This window comes from Pagrus pagrus (genome assembly GCF_965226575.1).
Source record: "Pagrus pagrus genome assembly, chromosome: 17".
NCBI classification, from domain to species: Eukaryota; Metazoa; Chordata; class Actinopteri; order Spariformes; family Sparidae; genus Pagrus; species Pagrus pagrus.
In genome coordinates this window covers 15166275-15186613 of record NC_140201.1, presented here as the reverse complement: position 1 = coordinate 15186613, position 20339 = coordinate 15166275, and the positions used below count along the sequence as shown (strand labels likewise).

General features: G+C 42.3%; 1 protein-coding gene across 8 annotated transcripts in view; it reads left to right on the top strand.

The window, feature by feature from the left end:
- elmo1 (engulfment and cell motility 1 (ced-12 homolog, C. elegans)) overlaps positions 1-20339 on the top strand; it is a 117373-nt gene that overhangs the window by 75795 nt on the left and 21239 nt on the right. For 7 of the 8 annotated variants that reach the window (XM_084379022.1, XM_084379018.1, XM_084379019.1 and 4 more), the window contains one exon: positions 7667-7803. In XM_084379022.1, coding sequence (XP_084235148.1) covers positions 7667-7803 — 137 coding nt within the window. Of the gene's footprint in view, positions 1-7666; positions 7804-13326; positions 13814-20339 lie in introns of those variants that run through there. The other variant, XM_084379025.1, reaches the window with a different exon arrangement.

The window sequence follows — 20339 nt, the reverse complement described above, 5'->3', positions numbered from 1 at the left end:
CAACACTGCTGGCAAGATGCTTATTAGCTTGCAGGCTAATTAGTTTCCCTGCTGAACGTGTGTGTGGGTGTGTGGCCTATGTGCTATATGTCCTACTTATCTACTGAGACCATGTATGTGTTTAAAGAACTAGATACCGATTCCGAGAGTTTCCCCCATTTATTCCAAATAAAGTTGCTCACCAGGCGCATATGTTAGGAAACTTTTAAAGGATTCTGTGTTTGTGAGACCAGAGCAAATGTACATTAGTTTTTCCACGGCCAATTACCTCCACACATTAAAGGCAAGAAAATAATTTCCTGACATAGAAAATGTGTATTGGACCAAATGGCTCAAACCACCAAGAGTCTTAGTCTTTTTGACACAAAGAAAAAAATCTTATTTGTTTTATGGTCTTTCTGATATCGTCGTGTTGGTGTTGTACCCAGAACATCATAATTAATGTTGCTGCAGAACTATCATTGCAGTAATATTGTCAGGTCGTAGCTTTGCCACTCATGTAGCTCCTAGAAAGTTATTATTAATGTTGCTCCACATTTCAAGCAAACCACTGTGCACTTATTGTTTTCCATTTCCTTTCAGTTTTATGGTGCTGCTTGGTTAGGTTTAGGCAAGAAAATGCTTGATAAGGTTGAGGGAACAAAAATACTCAGTAAGGTTTAGGGAACGGAAATACTTGGTCAGGTTTAGACAACACAAATCTTGGTAAGGTTCAGGCAACAAAAATGCTTGGTTAGGTCGAGGGAACTAAAATACGTCTCCCATGTGCGTCTTTTGCCAGTCTTTTTCCCCAAGTCGCAAAGCTGCGACTCAATTATGGTCCTGGAGCATTATTAATTACATCTCAGCATGTTCCCGGGGACATGCATGGCAAGGGTTCAAAATACCAAACGGATGAAAATGATCTTTGTACCTGACTTTTCGCAATTTTAACAGCCGTCAGTAAATAGATTAGTAAGATTTCAATATTTACTGTAAGCTCATGTTAACCTGGAATGAGCCTTATATGTATTAGCAGTTTCTTCACATTGGTGCTGTGGTGTTGTTTGAGTAGTACACAGTCAGCCTGCTCAGTCATCTAGCCAGCCGTGGTTTGCATCTCTGTGTACCTGCTGCTTTGGCATCCTGCACATACACGCAAACAGTGACTGGACCGGAAAGATGGTGCTGACGCTGCTCGCTGGACATACACACACGCGCACATGCATATACACACACACTCCCCCTGTCACAGTCGGACATCAGGGCATGCTGGTATTGTAATTAGAGTGAGGATGACACTTTTCGCTGTGTATTCATCATGTGGCCTAGCTGCAAGGTGACTCTGGGGGTTGTTTCGCTTACTTTGTGCACATTCACGGACACACATACACACAAACAGATACACACTGGACCTTGACAGATGTCAGGGTGGCATTCAGCCTTCACACAGCTTGCACACAACTGCACACATGCTTAGTCACCTCTCCTCTGCAGAATGTATCTGTCTTGTGGCCAGTTGAGTAATTAGCTCTTGGTTGACGTCACAGAGGCCTCACGTTGAAAGGACATTGACAAGAGCGTGACAGGCGACAGCTGTTCCACGGTCAGTCACGCTTGCACTCACATACACATGAAAACACAGTTGCACATTCACTTTAGGGAGATGATGGTGACCCCTGACCTCAGCCCAGCTACACACATCTCGGGAGATGGATTGTTGGATAGAAAATAAGAGGAGACTCTGTTCACCCTCTGAGTTGTCTTTTCGTCATGATGATTGTGTTATGTCTGAATTTAGTCGTCAGCCAATGACTTGGAACTCTTCTCTGCCTACAGAGCTTATGATGCGTTCACTTCATCATACTCTTCAGACCGTAATCACGAGCAACCGAGGCATAAAAACATCAGCCTCCCGAGTTGTAATTCTGAGTCATAATTAATAGTTAATTTCTAACATCTCCCACCAGATGAAAAGCAAAATGGCTGCAAATCTATACGCGCTGGCAGTTGCATCTTCCTAAAATCCAGCGTTAACACTGATACAATCGATTCAAATAATTTGAAAAGGAGCTATAAGAAGTTGGTTTGTGTCTGGTTTCATATCAGTGAACCTTTTACGAATACAAAACACAAAATGAAATGTTACTACAAGGCTGGCAGTAAAGGTAATCATTTGAGAAAAATGTGTGAACACTCATACTGTGAATGCAGCATTAGTGTGGAAAAGCAGTTCTGGTTCTGCATCAGAAACATTGTCAACACATTTCTTGTTTTATGATGAATTAACAATTAAGCTTGTCTTAGTTCAATGTTAGAGAGAAAATTTAATTAGGACGGCGTATGGTTGTATTTTTATGTTAAATAAGGAAAACAGATGTAAGAAAATGTCCTTTCTTGACATTTTGTGAGCTCTTTTTGTTTATTTTTTACACTAAAACCTAAGAGAGCTTGTGAAACGTGCAAACCTGGTACTCGCACATATCTCCCAGCTGAAACTACGGGGGCTATATCAGACTATCGCCTCTTGAGATACAAAGTGGTGTTACGAGACAGAACGGGCCAAGGAGACCTTAAACAAACACATACTCTCATGTGCAGAGGGAGGTTGTGTCGTAGTTCTTCCAATTAGGTTTCAATACAAAAGCAACCAGTTGTACCACCAAATCCTATCTGCTTGTCATCATTTTAGTGGCATATGGTCACAAAGTATTTCACTGTAAAGCAGCAAGTTCTGCTAATCCATGTGGGCATATGGTCCTGCAAAACCAAAACTGGTCATCACGGTATCCTGTTACCTACTTTATGGGTGGTACTGGCACTGAACATCTGGCTATGCAGATGGATGAAAAGCATACAGGACAAAAGAAACTCATTACAGCCCATTTTCCATCCATCTAAATTGTCTGCTGTGGTCCCATATGCTGTGCCAAAAAGAGCCATAAATTGTGTCTTAAATTGAGAGAGAGTTCATATCTACCCTGCTGTTTCGTGGCGTGTCATCCCGCTACAAGCAGAGTTCTGTGTGTGTGTGTGTGTGTGTGTGTGTGTGTGTGTGTGTCTCTCTCTCTCTCTCTCTCTCTCTCTCTCTCTCTCCCTGGCGTTGTGACTCATCCATCGAAAAGTGTCAGACTCCTCCGGCACTTGATGTGTCCAGTCGCCCACCCCGTCTCCATGACCATGTTAGTCTGCCTGTGGCAGAGAAGGCTGTTTTTCAGCGGAAGTGGGGAAGAAAGGTTTTACGTAACCGATTTTGACCAATTAAGAGTGCAGCTGACAGTGTTTAAGAAGTGCCTGACCTCAGGTTTCTGAGCTGTTTAAGGGACATGGGTCATGGCATGATGAAGTTTTCAATGTCTGTTTAATTTCACGTAAAAGAGGATTTAAAGTAACGACGCAGTTGAAAAAGACCAGAGGAGAGTGCTGTAAGAATACAGTGTATCCCATAAGAGTGAAATCTGTTGCTGCACTGCTTTCGGAGGGATCAGTGGGAAAACAATTTTCTCCATTGAATATCCACATCAGGGTCTTGGTCGGGCTGCTGTAAATTGCTTCTGTACAAATAGACAGACTGAGCACTGTCAGAAAACAAGAAAATGCATAATAGGTCCCCTTTAAGGCCCGTAAGGTAAAAGCTGTCCTCAAGTATTCTGTATCTTTTTCTCTTCTATTTCTTAAAATGTTAAAAAGTCTCTCCAATTTGTCCTCTTATAGAAAGACATTATTTTTAGGTAGCCTCAGACGTTTGTGGTGTTGAAAGTAGTTCAAACGTAATGGTTTTCTGTTGTCAGTTTCACACACATGTACACACAGAGCCTCAGATTAAGGTCATGTACAGCCTAACGATTTGGGGCAAGAGTAGCGAGGAGCTTGGTGTTTCTTTTTTTCTTCAGTACAGACCTTCAGTACAGCCAATCCAGCCACTAAGCCCTGTCAGTCAGTGTGATGGGTGGCAGTGTTTTATTATAAAGCAGATGTTTTTATTTAATCATTCAGTGTCAGTCAGAACAATGTCTAAGCCTCGCTCTGTTAAAAAAAGAAAGAAAACGAGGCTGGTTTAAGGCTAGCCAGGCTTAAAGCAAGAGTTACCTCATCACAGTAACATGACTTTGCACTCACATGGTGCCATCTCAGTTCAGGCGCAGAATTTTAAGTGCATTTGTGCAGTGGTGAGAATGATTCAGTCATGACATTTCAGCTAGCTGGAAAGAAGCTGCAGTGCTGAAAGAATAATACTAAATTGTTGATTTATTTCTTACCATGTAGACTACTCATTTCATAAAAACTGTACATTCAAACGGCTGATACTTCTGAAAACTCAATGAAACGTAGTGTAGTATGGTTTTCGTATTGGATTGGATTTTAAATGAAGCAGTAACTGTGAGGTTAAAATACTGACTTTCAGCTTTAATTTGAGGCTGCTTTGCGTCAAAATTTTAGAAGCAAATGTTAAAATAGGTTTTTAAACAAACCCTCAAGGGTAAAAATGAAACGTATACAAGTTAACATCTCGTGTGCTGGAGTCAAATATCAAAAACCCTCCGCATGTTGCTTTCTCACTTCAGGAGTTCGCTAAAAATGCAGAGCAGCTGCACCTAGATTTCCCCCTCTTAAATAATTTCCTCAGCATGGATGACTAATGTTTGTCTGATGAAATATTCAGTGATCCACACTCTGTAACCAGTTTGCAATCAGAGTATTACAATGCCGAACACTGTTTGTGAACTTTTTTGAGCATCAACAGGCTACAGTGTTTTTTCTTTGTGTTGTTTCCAGACATGCTGAGCCCTGCAAGAGCTAATAAAACTGTCTGCAGCTCAGCATGCTTTGCAAAATCCTCAGGATGGAGAAATTTCTGCAGAGCCACATGAGACTGCTCAGTGTCTGTATCTCCCAAATAGGCCTTGACATGTAATTCCCCTCACCTCGCCACCTCAGGGCTCTGTTGGTCCTATCAATAAACAGCCCATTTAGCTCAGAGGTCACTCCAAACTTCAACCTTGCCTACAACTTTTACCAGTCGGCCAAAAACGATATTTGATTGAGGTAGGATCTTTTTTTAAATTCACCCTTTCCTGTCTTTTTCCTTCTCTGTCCCCGAGGGCAATGTAGTGTTGACTAAGCAGCCAGTCAGCATCTGTTTTGGCTCGCCTCCATTAGTTCCCTGATTGACTACCGACACTAACCCCCCCCCCCTGGATTTCTACATCTCACCCCCCCCTTAATCTCCCATCCATCGCTCCAAATCAAGGCTCAGGTCGCTGTGCCCGTAGCCTGCGGGCATCACTCATTATACTGTGAAGTTTCAATTGCTGCCTGACCCCTTCCATCCAATTTCATGGCTGCTCGGGGTTGGCTGGTGTCCCCGCTGCTCCGCTCTCAAACTCTTTAAACGAACCAACCTTTGGCTCAAGGCCGCCACTCATCTCAGCAAGACGACGCGAGGGAGACGAATTTAGTTCAAATGAATGTCAAGCCTTGTTATTCTACCGCTTGGTTAATATGATTTGGGCACTCAAGAGCCCTGGTGTTCCCTCTTTCCTCTCATTCTTAGTTCAAACACACTCGCACACAAACAGAAGGGAATGAAACGCTTCAGTGCACGGCTAACAAACAAAATAAACCACCTCTGGCTTTGGAAAATATAAAAATCTCAACCTAATCCAGTTGGAACAGTGTTTTCTGGTCAAAATGTATCTCTCTATCTCTCTCTATTCTATGTTTCGCGTTGATGAGGAGCAACGTTTGTTATATCACACAGCTTTTCTTTATTGAGGAACTGTATCTCAGTCTCAGTGGTTGTTCAACTTTCTGCCATGTCTGTAATGACGAATCATGAAATCCCCCCAAGGCCAGTTAGATAACCTCTCATGATCACTCTGTCACATCTTATATCACCTCACACTCCTTATCTTCCGTAAAATGTCAAATTTCGAACATTTATCTAGCCATGCACAAGCCTGATTTCATTTATTTTTTTAAGCTTAAGTGTCAGAACAACCATAAATGATCATCATATCCATTTTAACCACCTCTGCAGCAGTGATTTTACTTCATCTGTAGCATTTTCTACCTAAGTGATATTTACTGGCAGTAGCTGTGTGTGTGGGCCGCCTGTCCCTGTTGTTGTGCATTAGTCAGGTGTTCAGGTCCAGGCTAGAGGCCACATTCCTTCAAGCCCAATTACATATTTATAAAATGAAAGCCACCATATGGCACAAGGCGCCTAACAGAGGAGATAGGTAAAAAGTAAATGGACCTTTGCTGGCTGAATGCCTGCTATTTTATCAGTGTGTCAGTTTATGAGGACATGCAATGGATATAAGACAGGGCAGGTTTACTGGCATTAGATTTATTGAGCTACTACACAGTATATAATGGAATAGTTTTGTAATTCGAGAAATAAGCTTTTTGGTTTTCTTGCAGAGAGTTAGATGAGCAGATTGATACCACTTTAATGTTGCTAAACTAAATATGTCATGTTATTATACTAAATACGAAGGTGGAGCCAGCCTCCAATTAGCTTAAGATAAGCTAACCAGCTGCTGTCTCTAGCTTCATGCTGACTTAGCGCACAGACACGAGAGTGGTATCAATGTCCTCATGTAACTGCTGGCAAGAAAAGGAATGAGTGTATTTCCCTCAATGTCGAACTATCCTTCAAAGATACAAGAGGAGAAGCCCTGCGTGTGTGTTTCTCAGGGTATTTGATATGCACCAGCAGGTTTATGTTTACTACTATTGACCCTTTTTTCAGCTCACAATTTGTTTGTGGATATTGAGTTTGTTGTCATGAGATCGCGTTTTCTAACATTGTTTTGGCTGTCGACCAGGTAGTGGTGTCTGTCTGTGTGTTTTGATAAAATGTTTTTCACTTGACTTTTACTTTCTTGACAGTTATTACTGCATAATTATCCTGTCACATGGTTGGACCTACTGCTTAAAGATAAAATAGGCCTACCTTAAACAAGAATTAGAAACAACTTAGCGGAAACAAATTAGCGCTGTGGCAAGGAAACTGGGTTCTCAAAACATGTGAAATTAAAAAAAGAAATTAATCTAGTAAATATTCACGTAGACTCTGCAAGAGTTAAAGTAAACGGTTAGCCCAACGGTAAAATTACTTACAATGTTGTATTAGCAATTAAACTTATTATAGAAAAACTAAACTAACAAATCACAAGTCAACAATAAAAAAACAGCTGCAATAAGAGAGTACTTATAATGTTTCGATGAAGAGAAATGGGGAGGAGATAAAACATCCTTGTCAGTACTGACTTTTTGACAAAAATTACAAAATGGAGGATACCAGTGTCCGTTAAACTGCCGTGTACAGTAACTGTGCTACTAGTGGTTGCTACAACACTCAACTGAAACCATTTGCAGGTAACAAAGAAGTTTACCCATTACCTCAATAAATAATTATAATAGTGCTAAATATCAATAGGTTAAGTACTAGCCCGATAATTGCACAATGAACACGAGGTAATTACTGCACCCATTAGAGCATTATTCATGGCACACGTGACTGCAGCTTTGCATGAATTAAAAGCAAAGTGATTTGTCTTATGTAACCATTAAGTGGATGGCTGTCACTCACTAACAGCCTTCATTCACTGCTATCAACTTTCATTCAAACTGCTGCCATACTTTAAGTGACAACCTTTTTTCTTTCTTGTGTCCACAGCCAGTGAAAACTGCCATGACTTCCACCCCATGTTCTTCACACACGACCGCTCCTTCGAGGAGTTCTTCTGCATCTGCATCCAGCTGCTCAACAAAACCTGGAAGGAGATGAGGGCCACGAGTGAAGACTTCAACAAGGTACACTGCATGTGTGTGTGTGTTTGGGAGATAGGGAGGACCATTTCCATGCTATATACTACTTGTAACTAGGTTTTGAGTTTGGATTGTGTTCACACTGGAAAGTTGACTGTATTAAGTTCACTTGCCAGCATGCAGTCTAAATTTGTTTGATTTTTGATCGTGTTGCTGATGGAAGTTGAAACACATTGTAAATACAGATGAGACAGCTCCAGGATGAAACGGTTTCCAAATCTGAAATTGGCTGTAGCTTTTTTCACAGTCCCACTTTGTTTTTTGTAGAGTCTCAAGTTGATTTGGGATTTGGGAAACATCTCATGTCTTTGACTAATTAAAAAAATTAAAAGAAGCGAACTCATGCAGATGAAACATCATACGAATTCATGGCATAAATTTCTTTTGAAGTGACATCTGCTCTTAGAAAATCTGCTGTTTTCAGATGTGATGGGGAATAACCACTTTATTTATTTATTTGTGTAGTCGTTTATTTAACAGGCATCATTCTATTTAACATCATTTCCTACACATAAGCAGTGTGTACATGAGGTAAAAACCTTTGACAACACTGAAGATGTAACAGAACTGGGCAATTTTGCTATTTGAAGTTGAACTTCCTACAGATATATGGCACATCATTGACATCACTGACTTTCTTGTAGTAGTCGCTGGCAGCGTCACAGAGCTCACTCTTAATTACAACAGTGTTAATCATATCTCAAACGATGTTGGTTATTTAAATGTCATCGCCTTGATTCTAACGCAAATATCAGGCCTGATTAAGGTGCATAGACATGAAAATGTTTTCTTCCTGTTTGCACAGGCGAACATGCTTTAGGCGTTTCCTTTTTAAGGGCGCAGATTGAGAGAGGGAACTGCATACACATCTCGGAGGCTTTTTAGATTTTGAATGTTTCCTACGTTGTTTTTTTCCCCTCTGATATGAAACATTAGCTGCCTCTTTCGGCTGAGCCACTGATTAAGCTACTACATCTTCATTTGGAGCTCATTTGAGTCTGGATGAAGATGATAAACTTCCTGTAAGCTGGCTAATGTTGAGTCGGCTAACGCAGGAAATATGTTTGTGAATGCGCGCTGGCAGACGGTGATAGTAATGAGATATTGTATGTTGTGTATTCAACTGGGCATCTGATGTTGCAGTCAACAGATGCTGCGTCCCTTTTCCCCTGATTTGTGAAACAAATTATGATTATCTTATGGAGTCAAACACCAAACAGACCGACACAAAAAACAAGCCACGCTGTGTCCAAGTCACTGTTTACACATTGATTTGTTATGGTCCAGATCATCACACGACTGAGCCAGTCCTCAGCTCCTACGCTCGCTCTGCAGGTCCCCTTTCCTCTCGGTCCAATATGTCCCACCACTAAAGTGACGCTGTAATTGCTCATTCGGCATCCAGCGTCCCCGGGATAAATCCTCAAGAGTTCGCACGTCTTCCTTTTGTTTGTGAATGGAGCGATGGTTCCAGTGCGTAAATGAAGCGGTGCTGCTGTTGCGTCATCCTCATGTCATGTCGCCAGGAGTTAAATGACGGGAGACAGCAGCGTGGGTTTCATAAGCCAGTCTGTCATTACACACAGAAGTTGGTGCTCAGATGCAACGTTGTGAATCAAGTCTAGCTCTCAACTTGCACAGAGGAAAGACCTGAGTGATATGAAAAATGTATCTGTTGTTGTTTTGAGACTTGGTACAGCCTTTTTGATCTGCTGCAGAAGGGTATAAATGAAGAATCAGAACATGTTGTAGTCGAGATTAAAAATCTCGTCATCCTCTGTAGCCAGTTCTTGAATAAATGTTAAATCCACCTACAGTCTATTGAAGTCCTCATCGCCATCTGTGTTTTTACATTTGCTACTCATTAAGACAAACCTTTGGTAGTGGAATAAATCCGAGCATGATTTTATTTTAATGAATTCAGAGCAGCAAAAAGGAAATGTTCAGTATGTCTCATCTAAATGTTGAAATAATTAACTGAAACTTTGAGCTTTTTTACTTTGAGATGTACCAGGAGTGATGCAACCATCTTTAATAAGCCTGGACTGACTACCACATCTCGTGTTCAGCTGTATTTCGAGTTCATCTTGTGGGAGAATTCAACACACACACCATGCACATACCTCCCCTAGGAAGCGATCCTATTATCCAATCCCATCCTTCACACCTTTCCCTTGAAGGCGAGAGTCAGTTTCGATTGAGTTGGGATAGATGATGCTTCCCTTCCCTCTTCCCCTCTCTCCCTCCCCGGCCTCATCTTTCATCACACGGCACCTCTGGAGTTTGAAATTCAGCAGCAGCTTGTCGATAGCAAGACTGTTTGGTCTCGAGGGCTTCCTATCAGCTAAATGGTGCGTGAGGAGCTCTGCGCTTGCAGCCTCTAATGCTGAGTCTCAGTTTGTGTCCGCCATGAACTTTAAAGCGCTCCCAAGACATCAGCCCCTCTGATGATCACTGGAAGTTGTCATTTTCTATCTAATTCTGTCAAGGAGAAACTGAGTTGGCTATCTGTAAATGAGGCAGTCATTGACTGCACACTTCATAAAACAAAATGACAACAAGATGGAGAGGAGGAAGATGCTCCTAAAGTGCAGACTGGGAAAGCTCAGTGTAAATCCTACTAAATCCTTATCGTTAGCATAATCCTTAGCATTAGCATGAGCAGATTAAATGATGAATTATCAGTAATAGGAAGAAGGAGACAATTTGTTTAAGTTGAGATGCTTTTTGGGTCAATGAATTGAGTAAGTAAAGGAGGGGATGGAAAATGCAAATCACACATCAACATTCATAACAGGGCTGCCCGCAGTGGGGTCCGTAGGCAATTATGCAAGCAATTTTGCTTCTTCGCCCACTTGGTCCTCAAACGTCTCTTAGTGTCTTCTCTGTGACACAATTCCAAGTGAAAAAAAGACATTGAAGTAAAATAAAATAATAAATTATTGTCATTGATTATGGAATTTAAGCTGCTGTAAGCGGTGTCGTCATTTGAGCTAACTTTCTGTCAGTTTCGCAGTTAGTAATCCCCTCCCTCTTCTCTACGTCACCACATGAGAGTGATTACAGAGTGGTAATTCCCAGACATGGCAGCAAACAGGAGGATCCTGCTCTCTGCATGTTAATGAGTGGACTGGACCGCCTCTTTATGGAGTTCTCTGTCCTTATTGGATAAAGCGGTCAGGGACACCAGAAAATATATTTCCTCTTTTACTGCATGAGTGAAGGGAGGAGAGACAAGGGGTACTGACCAAAAACTCTACAATAGTGATTACTGAAGAAATATATGGAGCTATTTAACGCTCATCTTGATAAGAAATGAGCACTTACAGCAGCTTCAAATAATAATTCGTAACAGTAATAACTGAGCATTGCCACACTCTCTTAGGAATATAAACCTTTTTGCAAGTGAAAATCCACGCCCTTAACACACGAGACTTAGCTACTTTATCACATTTGATTGGATAATATACGTTAAGGCCCCAGAGATTAGACTTTAAATCATTGTACGGGTAGACAAAAAGGGATTTTGTGATAGAAAATGTAATTTCGACATACTGAAGAGAGATAACTGAAGGATTCATACAGCGACGCAGGCTTAGAGCTTGAAAACTTTCTAATTTCACTGTGTCTTTAAATGATAGGAAAGGAGAGAGGGAATGAGCTCTTTTGGGTGCATAAAATGATCGAATAAAAGATATGTGGAGTGTGATAAAATCAAATAAAAACTTGAAGGGATTAAACTCTGACTTTCCATAAAAGGTAAGAACATTAATGCAGGTTTGGAGTAAGATAATACTGATTTGTCTAAGTGCTGCCTCAGATAATGATGGATGGTGCAAGCATTACTGTCACGAGGGGCCAAGGATCTGTAATACATACTTATACTGCTGAACATCCCACTGCTTCCACTGATTTGAAGCACAGTTATCGTCCTTTTAATTACCAACAATTGGTCATTTAAAGTGACTGACAGACTTTTGAATGTGCTCGTTGAGCTGCAGCTTCTTAGGCAATCTGTCTTGTAATTATTTATTGGTGTTTCAGTCGACTAAGTAATTTCTTTTTTATGGCGTCTTGATGAAGACCCTAAATAGTCATTACTCAACAGTATAATAGTCACAGTGATATTCCTCGCTTTTGTGTTTGGTAAAGCAAAACATCTCAAAAGATCCCTCTGTGAGGCAACATTTATGTGAGAAATGATCTATCAATTAAAACCACCGACTGATTTGAAATTCTACATTCTTCGCCCTTCCTAGAACAGTAATCCTGCGTTGTAAGAGGACTAATCTGTAGCTATAATGTCTAAACCATTCAATTCCTCATGTACATACATACATGAGGATATATCCTCTCTGCTGTGTGTGCAAGGATAACAAGCTGTGTCGAGGATAACTCTGAGGGCGTCCACTTCAAAACGCGACCGGTGTACGGCTAGATTTCCCTGCAGCGCCCACAGTCGCTGCCCGACTGAGCTTCCCGAGGTGTGGAATACTAAAACACCTCGCTCAGGTTTTTTATCAATGTTTGGCTGTGCGCCTTGCTGCGGCCTGCAAGGGTACGAGCGTTTCTTAAACGCTGAAGGTTCTCTCAGCCGCCGGCTCTTCATGGCTGACTGAGCATGTGCCCCTCCGCGCACGCAAAGGCACACGCACACACACACACACACACACACACACACACACACACACAAGCACACACACACATACAGGCAGGAATTTATGCTCATTTAAGACAAAGGCACAGAGGCTTAAATGAGGCTTAAAAACAGCGTGGCACTTAAGCGCCCACACACACAAACACACACACACACACCATGGTGGAGCCACTATACATTCTGCCTTGTTTGCTTTCTGAATGTAGAGTTGAGTAAAGGATGTGCTTACAGAGAACAAGAGGTGTGTGTGTGTGTGTGTGTGTGTGTGTGTGTGTGTGTGTGTGTGTGTGTGTGTGTGTGTGTGTGTGTGTGTACATGATGTGTGTACATGATGTGTGTGTGTGTTTAATGGAGGCAAGTCTGATGCTCCCAGGGCACAGCTACGACCGTCAGGCAACCGTTTCCCCTGTTTCCATAGCAACCTCTGTCCAATTACCACTGCTGCTCTGTTTCGGTAAGATGGAGCCACTTCTCCGCTGCATGCGTGTGTGCACGCTGGTGTTTATGTGCGTGTATATCAGAGACCGTGTCTTGTACGGCTGTTTCATCCAAACGTCTGTGCTGAGAGCTTCTCCTCCTCCACCTCCCCTCACCAGAGAAGAAAACCATCTCCATCTCTTTCTCTGCTCAGGCGCTTGGATGGAAAAAAAAAAATCCCTCACTGATGTAGCGGCTTGCAGCCACTCACGATACCCCTCCTCCTCCTTCTCCTCCTCTTCTCTCATCCCTCCCCCTCCATCTGAACCTCTCTCTCCCCACAAACACACACACACACACACTTATCATGTGATCCACTTGCTGCACCACCATTGGCGTCTCTGATCGTGGCGTGTGTCCAATCAGGGCATAAGCCCGGAGATCAACATAAGCGAAGCAGTGCAGCCTGGCTGATGCTCTTAGAGTCACAGAGGGAGGGAGGTAGGCAGAGAGGCATTCAGAAATATCATAGTAGAGGGGAGAGAGTTAAAGAAGAAACAGGGAGAGTTAGTTGTTGTTTATTTTATTTTAAAGGGAATATGCTGAAAGAGAGGAGCAAACAGGAGACCTGAAGGAGCACATATCCAAGGCAGGAAAAAGGAAAAAAGGGGAAAAAGGCAGGAAGGAGAGGAGTGCGAGCAGTGTTGACAGACGAGTCTTCCCTTATTGTGGCTAACGCTAAAAGCTAACGGTCCACAATCGGCTAGACCGCTCTTCCGAGGAGCCATCTGCTACCTCCGTCCATCCTTCCATCCATTCCTGTCTCGCGTCGGGCACTTAAAACTCCTCTGGGGACAGCACGAGGATTCACTGGTCACTGTGGAGAGTATCACACCACTCTTGGAAACATGGAGGTGACATGTAAGTACTAAGAACAGAAATAAGAGAAAGAGACAGCAGAGAGTGTTTTTTGATCAGCACGGATGGATGGAGCACGGGGAGGTGGTAGTAAAGGAGGAAGAGGGACTGTTTGTGTTGTTGCCTAGCTGCGGAGGAGGAGAGGGAGGATGGAGAGGAGAAGACAAGGATGGAGATGATGGGACAGGGGCACAGCGGAAGAGAAAGAGGAGGGACAGATGGGGCCGTGTAGACTCGGCGAGGCGTAAGCAGGTTAGACAAGGACCCAGATCACAGCCTTTTCATTAACACACACACTCCATCAGACACATATAATCTGCTTGATTACAATTTTACCCTGTCTCGCAAACGCACACCCACGTCTACATGCATGCGTGCACACATCTCCTGTTCACCTTCCCCCAGTCCACACACCAGGCATCATCTGTATTCAAGTGTACAGTGTGTTTATGTGTGTGTGTGCGTGCGTGTGTGTGGTGGGGGGTTGGGCTTTGTTGTTGTGAATGGGATTACTCCACATCACCAACACCCACAGTTTGTCACCAGAGGAATTCAATGCCCCTACTACTGATCTCCTCCACTCCACTGTCTCTCTCAGTCTTGGATGAGCTTCAACCAGTGTTTTAGCCAGAGGGGTTTGACACAGGATTAGAGCGAGGTCAGGCCTCAGACTGCAGAGCCAAAGTCTGTGAGATACTGCCAGGAAACCTGATTTCATTAGTTTTGGACAATGCATAGAACAGTTGTAATCACTCACTGTCCTTTCAAACCTGGCTTTGTTTGAAGGAACTCCCAATATGTCCTGGCTACCTGGGGACTTACTATATTAAATTGTGCTTTTGATGCTTGGTGCTTTTGTCGTTTTTCAATTAAAGAAACAAAACATTTACTTCTATATTCAGCTTCTCAAAATTAAGTGTTGACAATCGTTTTGATGTCTATTTTTATTCTTAGGAACAGTTATGTCTTTTCTACCTTTATATTCTGCACTACACAGTTCAGGGAGAAGCCTCAATGTTTCGTTGTTTTGCACAGTCACAATAAATCTGAATCTTGATCGAAATGTATAGATTTGCCATTTTCTCGGTTTTTCAATAATTGTAAATTAAATGCACATTTTTGACATTTTAAACCAACTAATTGCTTCATTAGTTAGTTTAACATTCTTTTGAAAAATATTTATAATAGATTTTTCAGAGTTAGAAGAGAAGTTCACTGGGACTGACGATATGTTTGTTCGGCATGAAGCAAGAGCCAGGAGGCAGTTAGCTTAGCTTAGCATAATGGCAGTTTGTGCAAAGGTTTAAAAAATAAACCAAAAATATGCTATGCTAAGCTAACTGCCTCCTGTCTCTAGCTTCATATTTAAAAATATCGATACGAGCATTATGTCCCAAAACCTCCAACTATTCCTTTAATCGACAGTGAGAATAAACATGACTTGCAGCCCTGTTAATCATACTTTTCCCTCAAAGACAAGCCAAGTTCAGTCAAAGAAAAAAACCCACTGTCTGTCTGTATCAGTGCCCTTGAGCAAAAGACCTTGAACCTGGTCACCTATTTTTACTGTCAGCCCCTCTGGACGAGCCCCTCAGCTAAACAAACCAAACACAGTTGTAAAGCAATGCCCTCTTTTATTGATGTTTGACATTTGTGTTCTGGCTAAGGGTGATCCAGAGGAGAGTAGATAATCTGCTTTGTTGAACCATGTCGATGACCGACCCTGTCCCATGTGGGATTATTCACGTGGCAATCCTCCAAAGCCGTAGAAGCAGCAGCCTGACCCCCGCATCAACCATCACACATCACTTTGTGTGTAGCAACTATTATTATTATAACAGAGTATTTCTGACGTGGCGTTTAGCTGCTTTTATTTAAGGCCGCTCGCCGCAAAATCAATTAAGGACATTTAATGCAAATCAATGCAAATGATCTCTGGCTCTGCTCTTTAGCAACAGGACAGCTCCTCCACTTCGCCAGAAGGCTATAACACGCACGCATACATGATTAATGAAATGGGTGCTGGTATGTCCAGTCAGAAGTGATGTGACAATAATAATGTGAGTGCAGGTGCCAAAGGTTTTGGGTGGATGCCGTGTTTGGATTCCAGGAAGCAGCTTGGGACAGTTGGTGAAAGCGCTGCACGCGTCGCCATATGCCCACAACTGTGACTGCTGCTGTCGTGCTTTGCATGAAGCGGCCCATGTATGACACAGTAAAGCAGCCCCTCCCCCACTTCTCTCCTCTCCTCTCCTCTCCTCTCCTCTCCTCTCCTCTCCTCTCTCCTGCAATGAGACCTGCTGTTTTTTGTTATTCCATACTGGTTTTATTTACCTGTCTATACCTCTCTCCTTCCCTCCATCCCTTAAAGCTCTCTCTTTTTCCCTTCCTCTCCCTCCTGTGCTCTCCCTCTCTCCTCGTTCCTGTTCTCGACCCCCCTCCACCTCTATTGTTGAATTCAGACAGGCTATTTATATCTTTCTGCCTGGCTGCCTCACCTCCCACTCCCTTAACAAGGTTTGCTTTATTGTTTCTGCACGCGTGTATGCGCACTCGGACAGTGCGCGAATGTGTGTTTGCACATGTGTCGCAACAAATTGGTGAGTCCTTGTTGGGGTGTGTACGGCTTTAAGTTTGTTGTTGTTTGCATGTAATTTTTCCTCACGGTCTGTTTTATGAGTGTGTGGCAAGAGCAGACTGTGAATGCTGAGCTTTGTGTCGGTGCAGGGGCTTGTTTCTCTTTTTGTCTGTGCATTAGTTTTTCATGAGTGCGTGTGTTTTGTTTTTTTTTGTGTGTGCCTGAAGGGGGGATCTCTGATCTCAGGCAGCATTGGCCCGCTCACAGTGAATGCCAAAGCTGAGCTCACTAATCAGACCAGAGAGATCATCAGCCATTAGCGTCAAACTATCAGAGTTTTGCCTGAGCAGACATGCAGAGCTAACATTTTGTTTTCTTGTCTGTCAAGATGATGTTACTGTTGTCTCCTCACTGGTAATCAGCAGGGAGAGAGAAAACTCAAGTTTACACGTCTTTTGATTAAGTTATTTATCTATCTACTCATTTATTTGTGTCTGTTTGTTATTGATAAGTATTTGTGCGTATACGTGTGTGTGTGTAAGCCATTTGTGCACAGCAGTCCGCACAGTATGTACTTTAGATTCCTTGAAGACAATGAAGTCTCCACAAAGGCTCTGGTGTGTGTGGGTGTGTCTTATTGTGGAAACATGCTGGGTTATGGCTGCTGCAGGCCTTATCATTAGCATCACATAATAATCCAGTTTTGATGTATCACTGCATGAATCCGGGTTTAATTTGAAGCAGGGTGATGACGCATGTAAGGCAGGGAGACGAACACAGATTCTCTGGGGCATAGTCAGTCCACCTTGCTACACACTACAACAAAAAGGCAAGAGGTGTAAATTCAATTACTCTCTTTGAAATGACTCTCAGTTTACCTAATGCCGGTGTCGGACCGTGTGCACGGAAGGTGGAGCAGCACATAATTTTACAAAGCACCTGACTTGGATGCAAAGGGCTACGTCAGGCTAGTAAATAATATAACAGGCCTCCATGATATAAAGAAGGTTGAGGCAGGAACACTACTTTGTTAGGTTCGCTCGCTCTTTGTACTGTTTCTCTTCACTTCCTCCTTTGCTGCTGTAATAATTACTACAGCCACCAGAGGTTGCCACCAAACAAGAAACGTAAATGTGGGTTGTAATAACCTGCTTGAATAGTTGACCTATATGGTTACTTTCCCGACAAGAACAGGCTGTGTTTCCTGTAGAAGTGTTGCTGTCATGACTGTGAATGCCATTTTCTCTTGAAATTGGCGCATTTGCTGCAAAACCTGGTGGAAGATGTACTTGTGCAGCTCTGTTCAAAGTCAGAAATGGCCTCTCCTTGTGCAATGTCAAACATTTGGTGTAAAAACCCATAACTGGCCTAAATGGGTGCTCCTTGCATTATTCATGGTGAACCTGCTGACTTCAGTTTTCAGCTTCAATCAGATCCAAAAAGGCATAAAACTCATTTTTTGGAATGTATTTCTCCTTGACAATGATGCATTATGGGTAGACTCTAGGATCTAATGAGAGTCATCTCATGTAATGAAATAATACCTGTTCTGATGTCCTTGAATAGATGTTTAATCATAACCAATTTACCCATCCCTCTGGGACAATTAATGCCGAATGTTCATATTTCCTGCAACATCCCTGTCACAATAAAACACTCATTAATGCAACGCTGTGCACAAGCCAAGGTCAGCACTTGGCTTTCATCAGCATTTCTTGACTCACCGTAAATGGCCATTTTCCCAGGCGACTTTGCTCTCCAGTCATCCATATGGGCCGCGCTGCGCCTCACACTGAGCTGGTTGTTGAAAAAGAGCTCCTCTGACAGTTTGTCTGGCCATGCAGTGCTAGCACTCTAAATATGGCAACAACAACAGCTAGCAGCAACAGCCGGCGTCGACCCTGCATCACTCATGCGGAAGGAAGAATAGGACTGATGGAGGGAGGTCTGCAGATGTGTTGTGTGTGTGCATATGAGGGAATATTGGGAATTTACACGGAAGAGTTTTGTTTTGTGTGTTGGTGCTTGTTCGTACTGTATAATGCATGTAACTAAAGGAATAAATTAGTTTCTGTGCAGAAGAAGTGTGTGCATTGAAAGAGTGTATATCTGTCTTGCCCACAGTACAGTATGTGCTGTTCCCTGCGGTGCCGTAATGCTGTCAAACGGGTCCCGGAGGCATTTACTGAGAGAGAAAAGAGCTGCTTTTCTCTGCGCTTTAAAGTTACATTTACCCCTCACCGCTCCATTTTATTTTATTGAGATACCCAGATACAGTGGCTCCTTACATTCGAGCCGTGGGGCGCGGATACATAATTGAAATTTTAATGGATGAAAGTAGTGCCTTTCCACTTAGTTGCACTCAGCAGACTTACCATGAAGCCATGACAGGGTTGTCAGGAGAGTCTAACAAGAAAAGCTGAATATACTTAATTTAATCTGGGAATCTGACTGAGCAGCATTCACCTCTTGTTCCTCACCCTCTATGAAATGGCACTCTGACTGTCTCTTGTTTGGCATTTTCATATTATATTGGCAGTATGCTATGAGAGATCATTAGTAGGGTTGCAACTTGGTATTATTTTCATTATCGGTTAGTCATTTGTCTGTAAAATACCACAAACAAATGAAAAATAACTGGTACATTTTCTCCCAGAGCCCAAACGAACATTTATTTAGTTCAACCAGCGGTCCAAAATCCAAAGATGTTGAGTTTAGGGTTAAATAAAATGGAAAAAAAGCTGCCAGTCCTCACATCTGAGATGCTTGAACTAGCAAATGTGACAGCGATGTTTCTAGAAAAATGATGGAAACCAAACATTTACAGATTAATGAGTTAATAGACTAATGAGTCCAGCTTTAGTTATTATGTATGCGTAGCTAGCGGCTGTTGTCAACAATCTTTTACTGCTGTGCTTGCAGCTTGTTATGTGATCTATTTTAATTCTGGCAATCTTCATCCTTACTGATGGCAGTATTTGCTAGATCATAGATACCAGCCACCTTAATAGGCCTAACTTTTTTCATCAAGATCCATGCATTATTCCCTGAAAAATTAACAAAAATGTGGGAAAACGCCTTGTCTCACATTGTTAAACCACGTGAGAAAACATTGCTGGATGCGTCCCTTTACCCGGATCCACAGCAGAAGTTAATGGGGTCTATTCTGGGCCGAGACTCATCCTATATCCAAGTTTAGTGGAAATCCTTTCAGTTTTTGTGTTGGAAACAGGTGAAAGTATAACCTCCTTGGTGGACGTAATTACAAACATCTCTGTCACCATCATATCTGCGATGGCAAAAACAGCTGAAACACAGGGCAGCATGAACTGTTTGTAGTCCAACTAGTGTTGAGCGTTTAAGAACGGTAGCTTTTCCATACGTTTGGTATTAAAACCATAAATCTTGAACCACAGCTTTGTTGCTTTTCAGTCCTGCTGGCTTCGAAACCAAGTTTTTGCGTCTTTGTTCAATTCACTTTTATCAGGTTCTTAAATTTATTGCAGCGCGCACCAGCACTCCTCTCACTGTACGGCCTGATAATAACAGACAGGCATCCTTTCATGTCCAACTCGTGGCATTGTTATATTTTGAATGACATCATGGTCAATTTTGAAGCAGATAATTAGTGATTGAACATGGGAAATGGTGGCAGGGAGGGAAGACATAATTACCATTTCAATAACAGGGAAACTGATTCCCTGTGTTCCCTTTCTCTGCTGATTATTATAAAACATGCAATCTGACAGAAGTGAACATGTGTATTTTTTATGTGTTCTCACTTGGGCATGAAAGCTTCCTTTTGCATGCATGTTTAGGGCTTTAAATGCAGAAACGCTCTTCACTGACGCTCCCATTATCACCATGTGAGATTGACTTTTTGATTGCTTTCAGGGAGTATCAGCAAAGTCATTATTCTGTGATTACCAGCTTATTATTTGCCCACCAAAG